The 12,227-nt window shown below is 46.2% G+C and overlaps 2 protein-coding genes across 5 annotated transcripts in view; one reads left to right on the plus strand and one right to left on the minus strand.

Moving 5' to 3' along the window:
• Lmbrd2 (LMBR1 domain containing 2) overlaps window positions 1-1,267 on the minus strand; it is a 55,607-nt gene extending 54,340 nt beyond the window's left edge. For 3 of the 4 annotated variants that reach the window (XM_028875617.2, XM_037209394.1, XM_028875620.2), the window contains exon 1: window positions 1,107-1,267. The gene's annotated coding sequence lies outside the window, so the exon portion shown is untranslated. Of the gene's footprint in view, window positions 1-607; window positions 710-1,106 lie in introns of those variants that run through there. The other variant, XM_028875619.2, reaches the window with a different exon arrangement.
• Window positions 1,268-1,432: 165 nt separating this feature from the next.
• Window positions 1,433-12,227, plus strand: part of Skp2 (S-phase kinase associated protein 2) — a 28,886-nt gene continuing 18,091 nt past the window's right edge. Inside the window, exons 1-2 of the mRNA XM_028875615.2 lie at window positions 1,433-1,713; window positions 2,214-2,485. Coding sequence (XP_028731448.1) covers window positions 1,670-1,713; window positions 2,214-2,485 — 316 coding nt within the window. The 5' untranslated portion in view covers window positions 1,433-1,669. The remainder of the gene's footprint in view (window positions 1,714-2,213; window positions 2,486-12,227) is intronic.

Genomic DNA, 12,227 nt, shown 5'->3' on the forward strand with positions numbered 1-12,227 from the left:
GTGGTTTTTGAGACAGGTTTCTCTGTGTAGCCCTCACTGTCCTGGAACTCGCTCTGCAGACCAGGCTGGTCTCGAACTCACAGAGATCTGCCTGTTTCTGCCTCCGGAGTGCTAAGACTAAGCATGATGGATTTAATTCCATTATAAAATGCATCTTGAGCAGGGCGGTGGTGGCACAAGCCTTTAATCCTAGCACTCTAGGCAGATGTTTGTGAGTTCGAGGCCAGCCTGGGATACAGAGTGAGTTCCAGGAAAGGCACGAAAGCTACAGTAGAGAAACCCTGTCTCGAAAAATCAAAACAAAACAAAACGAATCTTGCCGCCCGCCCCCGCCAAAGAAACACAAGGGCATGTCATCTAACATGCAAACCAATATTCTTAAGTTTTTGATGAAGCTAGCCTGCTTTTTTCTCAACTTTAGAGAAATGCATTTTCATTGGACTTGAAATGCATCCCCCTACATTCTCCCCCGCTGCCCTGAGAAGGTTGCACACTTGAATTTCGCATGGTCATTCTAATCTAATCGCCCCCCTCCCCGACCTCTTCAGAGAGCCTAAATAATTCAGGCAGAGATTCAAAGAGAGGTTATGGGTTGAGTCAGAAGCACCATAACAGCTTTCCAGGGTGGTCTCCCGCTGCAAGCCTCGCATCGTCCTCGCATTCCCTGGGTTTGCCACCTGAGAGACGACTCATCAAGGAGACAACAGGATGCACGCGGGAGGGAACCACGGCGGGCTCCTGCTGCCCTAAAAAAAAATCAAACCACGGCTTCTCTTGGAAGTGCTTTAAAAAAAGGCTTTCCACGCGCACGTTATCTGATTCGACCCCCCGCCCCAGTCCAAGCCCGCGGGGTGTGCGTCGTCCTCGAGCCTGTTTTAGAGGGGCGGTAAAGGATCGGGTCCACAGACAGTGCCCCAGGGCCGCCCACTGCCAGGTGGAGGAAGCAGGCGACAGGCTGGAGGGTAGGCAGGCTTGCCACCCGCAGCCCCTCTCCCCTGGAGGGCCACCGAGGCCAGGGAGACGGGCCTGGCGGTGGAGGCGCCCCCCCAGCCCCACCCCAGTCCATCTCCGCCAGGCTGGGCCGGGACCCCAGACCTCAGGCTCACCGTGGGATCTCGCCAGACAGCGTCTGCAAGGGACTGGGAAGCTTCGCGTCCGCCGCAGCAGGGCCGCGGTGGGAGAGACCCACAGTCCGGGGCGCCCGCGGCGGTGGTCCTCCGAAGGCCTTGTGGGCTCCGGATGGGGGGGAAAAGGAAAAAAAAAAAAAAAAAAAAAGCCGGACCCAGTCAATCTGCTGACATTTTCCCCCAAGTCAGTCTGGCTCCGCCCACTTCCGCTTGCCCGTCCTCTCCCCCACCCCCACATCTACCCCTCCATCCCGCCCTGCGCCGCGGGGGGTTGTGGGTATCCGGAGGGTTGGCCCAAAAAAAGAGAAGACTGGAGGAAGTAGGAGCGAACCTAGGCGGACTGCGAGCCAGGCCCAGAACTACAGTTCCCAGCAGGCGCCGGGGCGTCAGAAGGCGGCTGCTGGAGAGCGGGATGCAGAACTCCGCGCGCGCGGCGGTGATGGAACGTTGCTAGTTCGCGGGTCCGGCAGCTGGGGCCCCCGGGGATCACTCTGCGCCGCGCGCTGGAGCGGGAGTCTGGGAGACAGGCAGGTCTTCAATTAATGCACACATTCAAAACCCCTGAATCCGTGGACGCAATGCACAGGTAAACCGATTGCAAAAAAAAAAAAAAAAAACGGGCAAAGCATGAATGAACCGTTTGAATTCTTTTAGGCCGCAGATGTTGCTTCTTGCTCCAATAGTCTTGTTTTGTGAATGGTTACTTAGCCCCTTTTTTGAAGAAAGTGGATGGATGCATGCTTTAATGAGAATATGTGTCTTTCGCTTTGGCTTCCTAATTAGGTTTTCCTCCCACTGTTTTGAATCATGGTATGAATGTCGTCCCTCTTTTTCCCTCCACGGGAAGAAATTGTTGAGGCCTTCTGCGTGACCATAAATTCCAAAGCCTTTCGAAGTGGAGTGTGTATGTGCTTCCGATTTTCTCTTTCCTTCTTGGAAACTCGCTGCAGGGACATTAACAAAATGCAATACTGTTGCTTGGTGTGACTTTTCTACACTACATACTTGACGCTTCTTTCATTCCTACCTTGGAATTACTGAGGGGTGTGCTTTCAAAAGGAATGGGGAATGTGTGCCCTTCTGCAGGAAGCACCTTCAGGAGATTCCGGACCAAAGTAGCAACGTCAGCACCAGCTTCACGTGGGGATGGGATTCCAACAAGACTTCTGAACTGCTATCAGGCATGGGTGTCTCTGCCTTGGAGAAGGAGGAGGTGGACAGTGAGAACATTCCTCATGAACTGCTCTCAAACCTCGGCCACCCCCAGAGCCCTCCAAGGAAACGACTAAAAAGCAAGGGCAGCGACAAAGACTTTGTGATCATCCGGAGGCCTAAGCTCAATCGAGAGAACTTTCCAGGTAAGGTAGGACATTGAAATTCAAATTGTGTAAGAAATGGATTGAACTGTTTTGTTTGAACGAAATTGATTGAACTGTTTCCTTGTGGGATCTTTAGGATGGGTACCTAAAATTGCCTAATTTTGAAGTGTTGCAGTATAATGGAAATCAGTTGTTGAAGTCTCCGGAATCCTGGTAGGGCTTTATCTTCTGGTCTACAATTGACTTGAAACTTTTAACCCACGAGACAGCATTCCTGCCCTTTTCCTTACAAGGGAATCTCCCTGCTCAAAGTCCACTCAGCACACTGATAATGGGAATATAAGCAAGGGCCTTAGAGGATTCCTTTAGTTTCTAAAGCACTGCTTAGTACCAGAGTGAACTTTATATCTTAAATTAGGTTATTTGTAGGCACTTTAGGAAAGTAAATGTTGACCTAAGAGGCTCTTTGGGGGTATTGTGTTTCCATTAATGTGGCATTATAGTTGCAATCATGGAACCCTAAAACTTAGTGTGATCCCCACTCTTCCCCTATATCCAACTGGTCATTGTGTCTTAAACTCCTGCCTGGCAAACGGTCCAAGCTTTCATCATCTCTTCCTGAATTATTGTAATGGGTTTATAACTTCAGCTTTCTCCTCAGTTCTGTCTCTTGGAGATAAAATGGATTGATTAAAATAGAATTTACTTTAAATTATTCCCTTACCAGTGACTCCCATTCCCTGATTTCCCAAGCATTTTTAAATAAGTGCCTCCAGGATAGATCATGACTCAGGTACTCACAGTCATAGGGTAAAAGTGTATTGACCTGAGGCATTGTCAGATTTTTTGTTTTTGTTTTTTGGGGTTTGGGTTTTTTGTTTTGTTTTGTCTTTTAAAAGAGTGATGTGACAAGTATTTGCTGAGAACACACTATGGTTTCCACAGTCTAGTGCTAAGAATACAGCAGTGAACAAAACACATGTTTAAATCTTAGAACTTCCCTTCCAGTGAGGAAATACCATAAACACAGTGGACATGCTATTTTATGTAACGTGTTAGGCCGTGGTAGCTCAAAACAGAAAGAGATCAAGCTGAGAGAGAATGGAAGTCCTGAAGTCAGAAGATAGACTACAAACTGGATATTGACTAAAACCCTTAGCAGGATGATAGATTGCAGACTGGGTATTGGCTAAAACCCTTAACTGGACAGTGACCTTTAAGCAAAGGCAAGGAAGGGAGAGAGCAGGAGTGTGTCATGAAAATGTCTCTTGGTAGAAAGAACCTGAGGCAAAAGGAACAACCATTGTAAAATTCTAGAGTAAACAATGCGCCATGGTGTAAAAGTAGAGTAGGGAGAAGTATGGCAGACTGGTGGAATTGAGTAGTTAGCAATCTTACCTCATTGAACCCCTGACCCTTTTGTTGTTGTTGTTGTTTTGAGACTGGGTTTCTCTGTGTAGCCCTGGCTATCTTGGAACTCTAGACCAGGCTGGCCTCTAAATGATTCACTTGCCTCAGTGCTGAGATTAAAGATGTGGGCCACCACCCCCCTGCCTATTGAACCCTTTAAAGGAGCACATGGGTTAACTGAGACTGAACTGTAGCAGGTAGAGGATAGGCAATAGATGCTTAGAGACGTGTTAAGATGTGGGCGAATGATGAGCAGTGGTCAGATTTGGATAGAGTCCAAATGTAGAGACAACAGAATTAAAAGGGTGTTGAGATTGTCCGTGGAAGAGATAGCCAAAGTCTACTAAATGGAAATTGGGTGAGCAATGAATGGATAAACAGATTGAGGAAAACATCAAAGTGAAGTCTTGCAGAGCCAATGTAGATAAGTATACTCTTAGGTTCTCCCATCTGGCGTTATCAGCATCTGGGGTGATAAACTGATCAGTTGCTTGCTTTAAAATACCTGTTTTGTACTCTGGTATGGTGGCACACGCCTTTAATCCCCAGACTCAAGAGCCAGATCTCCTATTAGATGCCAGCCTGGTCTAAATACTGAGTTCCAGGACAGCCAGGACTACATAGTGAGGCTCTGTTTTTTTTTTTTTTTTAAAAAAAATCTGTTCTGGCTTTTCAAAACTTCTATAGGAAAGGGAGTCTTGTTCACATTGTGGCATGTGAATGCACATTCATGCCAGGTATGCTGGCACACATCTCTAGTCCCAGGGCTTAAGAGGCTGAGGTGGGAGACTAGGAAATATTCCAGGAAAGCATGAGGTTTATGATGAGGCTGTCTCAAAACTGGAAACATAACTGAATAAATAAAAATATCTGAGATTAACTAGAGAAGGATGGTGGTAAGTTCAGACAGATCTGCATTTGAATCCTGATGCTGCTGTTTGTCCGTCCTGGAAAACTACTTGAGCTGTCTGTGAAATGAAGCAGCAATAATTCCTACTTACTGGGTTGCTGTGAAGATGAATAAAACTGTAAAGCTCTTATTATGAAATGGGTATATAATACTTAATACTGGTCAACAAAACTTCGGACACTGGTTTGGGAAGTCAATTGACTTATATGATGTGATATCATAATGTTAAACTGTCTATAATGATGTTAATCTGACTCTGTCCATAACGAACTCTTTTTCTTTAAAACTTAATGTGACGCCTATTTTTAGTGCCTGCAATTTTAACACTAGCGATTTGGTGTTTGACCAGCCAAATGTGGTGAGAGATACTTTCTGCTAAGATGAGCAGATTTTGATTAAGTTGCCCATTGTGGATAGCTTTGGGTCTGGAATATGACTACTTCGCACACCCAAGGATGGAAATCAGAGTCAGTTTTGAAGCAAGGCACTGTAGGAACCAGACAGAAGATGAGGGAGGGTTGCCGTCGCCTAGGAGTTTAAAAATGGAGTTGAGGAGGAAAGACAAAATACACAGCAGCTCCCACACAGCAATATGTCTGCCTGGAAGACAACAGTGTGAGGAGCTCAGGCCTTGAGTGTCCTTGGGCTGGAGGAGGGAGGGAGGGAGGGGAGGGAGGGAGGGAGGGAGGGACAGAGGGACAGACACAGCGAGGAGCCATTTGTACAAAAGTAACTCACCTCCCATCTTACTGAATGAGAGCAGTCCTTCTAAACTCAGCAAAAGTAAAGTATTGAGAAGAACTGAACTGGTCCAGTCAATGAGTCTACATTTTGTTGTCTTTTTTTTTTTTTTTTTTAAGTCAGACCTTGCTGGATAACCCTGGTTGATCTGATATTCACTATGTAGTCTTAAAATCCCAGCATGCCTCTTGCCTCAGCCTACCTCACAAGAGCTAGGAGAGCAGCTGTGAGATACCACACCTGGCATTTGTTTATTTAATAGACTCTTATAGTTCAGGGTGACCTTGAACTCATGGCAATCCTGTCTTCGGCTTCCCAAGCGCTCAGATTATAGTCATTCAGCCCAGAAATGAGCCTAGACTTTAAGATTGACTTTTAAAATGTATGCCTAAAACGAGAGAGGGAAACTCATGACTTTCAGGGGTTTTGTGACCTAGGAGATAGGGAAGGCAGTGGCATATATTTACACATCCATGGACTTACACATGCATCCATTGGTTAATTGCTGTGGATGAGGAGTGGGCTCCTGCTGTAAGCTGAGAGGCAGCTGCTGTAGGAGTCCCACCAAGCCCCCAGAAGCAGGCACAGGCCTTCAGTGTAGCTGGGTTCTCACTGCAGGGAGGTTTGCCTGCAGTTGTCAGGACAGGTGGCGACTAACTCTGCCAGGATTAGGGCCGGACAGGCCCCACCTGCTGTACTCAGAGATCTGGTGACTGGCCCAGGGCTTTTGTTGGTTCATTGCTAAGCAAGATTTTCCTACGGACTGCATTCCAGCCACACATCTGGCAACTAATTCCTCCTCATCTGTTTATGTGGGATGATTAAAGCTATGGGGCCATCCTATAGCAGAGCGGTTCTGGCTGGCTCTTGGGGCCGGTGTACAGCAAGAATTGGAGGCAACGGTCCAGAAGTGAAGCCAGCAGCAGAAAGAGGACAATCACATTTTATTCATGGTCATTCAACGCCTGTTCCCTGTCTTTTAAATAGGTGAGGACCATGAAAATGTGGTTGAACTAATGTGCTGATCAGCTCTTCCATGGCTGTTAAACCGATTCAAATTCCAGACCCTACAAAAGGTTGTCTCTCAGACTGGAAACTCCCAAGTTCAGAGTATATCAGAATCCACAAGGGATCTTGTTCAAAGTGCAGAATTCCTGAGATTCTGATCCAAGAATTTCTTGAGCCTGAGAAATCAGTGTTTTAATACCCCAGGGCAAACATTTTTCTCTCAATACTTTTTTAACTAGTAAGAAATAGATTATTTTATATTGCAGTAGGGGAATTTGAAACAAGAGTTTCATAGAGCTATCATTTCCCTTGCCTGCGATATTATCTGTTCTATTCTACTCCATTCTTTAGATGATAATAATTATAACAGGGCTCGGAAGAGGGCTTTACAAGTAAAGGCTTTTGCCATCAGTCCTGAGATCCTAGGTTCCATCCCTTGAATCCATTAGGTAGAAGGAGATTATTCCTGCCTCCTAAGTACTGGAATACTAGGTATGTACTACAAAGCCCTGCTGAAGAACAGTCTTATAAGTCAAATTTTGGGAAGGTACAGATGGCTTAACAGTAAAGTGCACTTAATACTCTTTGAGAAGATCTTAGCAGCTCACAGCCTCCTGTAACTCCAGTTCCAGAAGATCCAACCCCTCTGGCCTCCGTGGGCACCTACACTTATGCATACTGACTCACAGACACATCCATGCATATAATTAAAATTTAGGGTTTTTTTTTTTTTTAGCACAATTTGGGATATCATTAGAATCATTTTGGATAGGCAGTTTGAATCTTGAGTGTTGGTGATAGTCTGAGAAATAAATAGATCAAATAAGACAAGTTAGCTACACTACAAAGATCAACTGCTTAGAAGCCGGGCGGTGGTGACGCATGCCTTTAATCCCAGCACTCGGGAGGCAGAAGCAGGCAGATTTCTGTGAGTTCGAGACCAGCCTGGTCTACAGAGTGAGTTCCAGGAAAGGCGCAAAGCTACACAGAGAAACCCTGTCTCAAAAAAAAACAAAACAAAAGATCAAGTGCTTAGAATCCTACACACCCCCTTTCCCAAAGAGTTTGAAGGGCATGTAGAGTTGGTCGCAGCTGAGGAAGCTGAGTTTGCTTCTGAGGTGAAATTGGAAGCAGTGGTGGTTAACTACCTTTGTATACCCCTGGAGCAAAGCCTTGGTTTTTGCAGAAGCAAGTAGAGAAAAGACCTCTGGATATTCCCTTTCTGTGCTTGCAAACAGACTAGGCAGCCATGTTGTCAAGAATCCAGGAAACAGATGGCTGATGTTTTGAGAATTAAATATGGCAAGTAAAATTAGATTAAGTGTATCACAGCCTGGATTTCAGCTACTGGAGACAAATTTCTGCCCCATCTGCTGGGACAGCAGCCAATTCCAGGCTCATCCACCTCTACCCAGGGGCCCCACAACTGGAGTTGTCCTGTGTAGTCAACTGAATGGAGCCCTCGGTACCTTGCTGTTAGCCAAGGCTCTATATGTCCTGGACTTGCTCCTCCCATTTGGTGGTAAACTCATTGATACCTCTCAGCATCTCAGCATGCTTGGTTGAGTTCTTTTCTCTTCCATCTCTTCCACGTGCCAGCGATATGCTGTGCCAGCGGTATGCTGTGCCATCATCTGGGAATCACAGTCATGCCTGCAGAGCCCTCTGCTGCCAGGAACTTCACCAGACTTCTACCTCTTGTGACCGTGTACCTTCACTTTGGGGCATGTGAATTTAGAAACCCGAGTTTGCCTCTTGTTTCTATCACCCATCTAATAGTTAATGTCACCTTTGTGAAATTATTTGTCATCATTCATACATAAAAATGAGAATAATAATACGTAGTATATAGGATGCTGCAAAGATCAGCATCAGTGTACTTTTACAAATGCCAAGAGTTTTTAGGGCTTCTGGTAGATGGCAGTTTTAATTGTTAGGTTATATATTAATTTAATAGCCCATTTGCCCCTGAGGCTATTGGACATGAGCTGTGCCTCATTCGCAGCTCTCAAAACTAGCTTATTAATCTAAAACCACCCATGATGTTTGTTACAAGCTCATCTATTGTTCAAATGAGGAAATTGGTTCAATAAGGCCAAGAGTCTTACCCATATTTAAAATAAAACCAGCATTCTTCTCTAAGATATTAGTCATTCCTACATGAAATATCAAGCAGGCAGTTTCTAATATTCAGTATCAGGTTCTGTTCTTAGCATTAGGCATGTAGTAATTAATTGGTTAAAGAAAGCCGGTCACATTAAGAATTCACAGAGGAATAAAAAGTTCGATGCACTTAGCAATATTTATCAAATGCTAGCCACTGCGTGTTGCTACATGTGCAAACCTGGGTGTGGGGCTTTGGTGGTGACCTGGAAATGCTTCTCGGAGAAGGTGTCCTTTAAGCTGAAATCTGAGTCAAGCTGGACTCCAAAGCCTTCATTAGAGTGGACTGTTTTCTTGTGAGGCTTTGTTGCCTGAGCCCGCTGTCTTTGCATTCAACATTATGCTGCTCTTATCATGAGACCGTTGCCTACTGTTCTGTTTTCTCTGCTTTCTTAGATCTTCCTAATAAAACAGGAAACACCAAATGTGATCATATAGTTTTCTTTCCTGCCTTGCATTTCTGGGCATGCTTCTCTAATTCCCCTCCCCAAGTCATCTTTTTTTTTTTTTTTTTTTTTTTTTTTTCGAGACAGGGTTTCTCTGCGTAGTTTTGCGCCTTTCCTGGAGCTCACTTGGTAGCCAGGCTGGCTCGACTCACAGAGATCGCCTGCCTCTGCTCCGAGTGCTGGATTAAGCTGCGCCACACGCCGGCTCCCAAGTCATCTTTAATGGACACTGCTGTTGACTAACCCAGAGTCCCTTGCAAACTCACCTTTTCCCCTTTTCCTTAGTGCCCAGAGCTCTCTCCTGAGCACAGATGCAGCTGTGCTTGAGGCCTTTCTCTGGGCATGGATGCTGAGGAGTTAACATTGAGCCCAGAATTAATGATCAACAGCACTTAGTGAACTCATACTCCAGCACCTATCCCCTCGGGTGGGACAGCTCAGAGGCAGGTTCCAGATGGTCTCCGGGAACCCCTCAAGGTCTAAACCGATTATAGCAACAGGCTGCTTATTAACGTGCCACAGCTGGCCTTCCTCCATTCCATGTCTGTTTTCCCCCACTTCTCCGGTGCTTCCTGTCACTGTGTGCCAGATAAACTCCTTCAAGTCAGACCCTCAGGACCTGCTTCTGGAGATCGTCAGCTCAGATAGAGGGAGAGATGGGGTTGGGTAAATCCCTTGCAACATTTGTACAGACCCTCCTCTGATTGATCTGTTTTTGCCCGTTCATGAATATTCAAAGCAGCATCAAAAAAAAAATCAGAGAAGGAAAATGGGCTGATTTAGTGAGGAAGGAAGAGATGTCTGGACAGGAAAGATTGCCTCTCTAACTTCATTATTTAAAATCTCCTACATCATCACCTCTTCTCCACACTGAATAGCTTTTCCGGGTAAATCTGTTTGTTCTCATTCCTACAGATCTAGAAAGACTCAATTACTCAGCTTCACAGGCTGGGACCATCATGGCTAGGATTCCAGTGAGGGCTGAGTTCTTTCTTAGTGTAGTAATTCTCAGATACACTGGGGATGGGAACAGGATGGTCTCTGTAAATCATAGGAAAATCACAACTTCCTGCATTTGGTAAGTAGAGGCAAGAGTATCAGGACTGCAAGCTGGATGTCAGCATTCAGCTACATGGTGAGTTCAATGCCAGTGGAGTACAGAACATTTGAGACCCTGTCTCAAATGTTGAAAATGGAGAAAAAACAAAGAAGGACGACAGCAGGCCTTGATTGAGCAATGAAGAGCCACTGCTTCCCTGACCACGCATCTGCCCCAGAAGCTGCCTAGCATTTTGGGCCCTCCTGTAGCCAAGCATGACCCTTGAAATGTCTTCTTTGTCCGTCTCTCAGATTCTAAATAGAGTATGGATCAGGGCTGTGCTTAGTTTCTCTTTGTCCCTAGAGCAAATGGTGGGATTTGTGTTCAGTGAACATATGCACGGATCAAATTTTAGTTCCTAGTATGTAAAAACATCGGATTTTCCTTTGCAAGATCTTGTGGACCGGTGGGGCCTAAAGAGATGAGTAAATAATGAAATCGTGTACATAAGTGACCACCATTGATTATGATGCTTCCCATAGGAGGGTGTCTTTAGGAGCAATTTTATTTTCAGTGACTAGCATCCAGGTGCAACCCAGAATGACTTATCCTAAGAACTCCAGTAGACTCCAATGGCTGGAACTCATCTCCAAATAAGCAACGGCTTAAAGGACGAGTTGAGCTCTGGCAGGAAAAGGTTGAGCCTTGCACTACGCAATGTGGGTGTAAGCTGGGTGTCTGTTGAAAGACAGGCAGGATTGTCTCAGAAAGACAGTCCAGGAAGACTGCCGGGGACCGCAGCTGCCACATGCCCCGCCCTCCTCAGTGCCCTTCTCCATTGAGACCTCCTCCCCGGTTCACAGTGCCTGGTTGATGCATCTTCTCTATACACTGCAGATCCTGCCAATGCGGGTCCCTTTTCGGTCTTGGGGACAGGAAGGTAGAGACCCTGAATTAGAGCCACTGGAGGTAGGATTGTGGAGGAACCCCTAGAGACTCCTTTGCCAAGACAGAGAAGAGCTGCACTGACCTTCCTCCCACTCCAGTCTGTTGTGCACAGCCACATGTATGCACGGTGAACGTGACTGGCGTTCTGGCAAGCCTGTGCTCACAGTCATCTAGGAGTTCCGTGTTAACTCAAAGCCAAGGGTCTTTCTCCATAGCCCCCCGTCCCCTGCTCCTCATTACACTTTCCACCACTACCCTTCTTCACTCTGTTCTTCAACACCGACATGCCTGTCCCAGGGTCTAGAACACGGGCACTGGGCTTACCCCCTTGCTTCGGTCCATCCTGACTCAGTGATCACTGCCCCAGGAACACCCTCCCCGCAGCACTGTTCAAACCTGATAGCTGTGCCTGAATTTCCCTACCTGGCTTTCTGCATAGCTGGCATCCTCTTCAATATGTCACAAAATGGACTTGTTTTGTGTATCGTTGTCCTTTTCCCACCCACCGTAACACATTGGCTCTCTGAAGGGGAAGGATTTCATTAGTCTTCATTTGGTCTGCTGATCTTCCCCTAGCACCTGAAATGATACTCCGTAGGTAGTGGAGAATCTTGAAATACCTGTTGAATTAAGAAACGAGAACTGGGCGGTGGTGGCACACGCCTTTAATCCTCAGCACTTGGGAGGCAGAGGCAGGCGGATCTTTGAGTTCAAGGCCAGTTTGGTTGGTCTACAAATCGAGTTTCAGGACAGCCATGGCTACACAGAGAAACCCTGTCCTGAAAAACTAAAAGGGAGAACATCTTTCCTAAATTGCTTTTTTAGGTGATAGACTGATAGACTGGGAATTGCCAAGAGGGAGGAAGGGTCATTTGCCTTCTATATAGGTCCACACCATAGGACCACTTCGTAGCTTCAAGCATCCCAGTGTATTGGCTGGCTGGGGACTTGCTCTTTGTCAGGGTTCATCAAGGTATCCCTGCCAGTGTTTGGCTAGCTAATGCCCAGGGGAATAACAAGAGGAAAAATAGTCTTGTTTCTTGAGTCTCGCTGCTGAGGAAGTGGGATGCTCACAGCAGAGTGTGTGTCTTTGTTACTTTTCTGTTTCTGCGATGA

Source organism: Peromyscus leucopus, chromosome 11 (assembly GCF_004664715.2).
Source record: "Peromyscus leucopus breed LL Stock chromosome 11, UCI_PerLeu_2.1, whole genome shotgun sequence".
Classification (NCBI taxonomy): Eukaryota; Metazoa; Chordata; class Mammalia; order Rodentia; family Cricetidae; genus Peromyscus; species Peromyscus leucopus.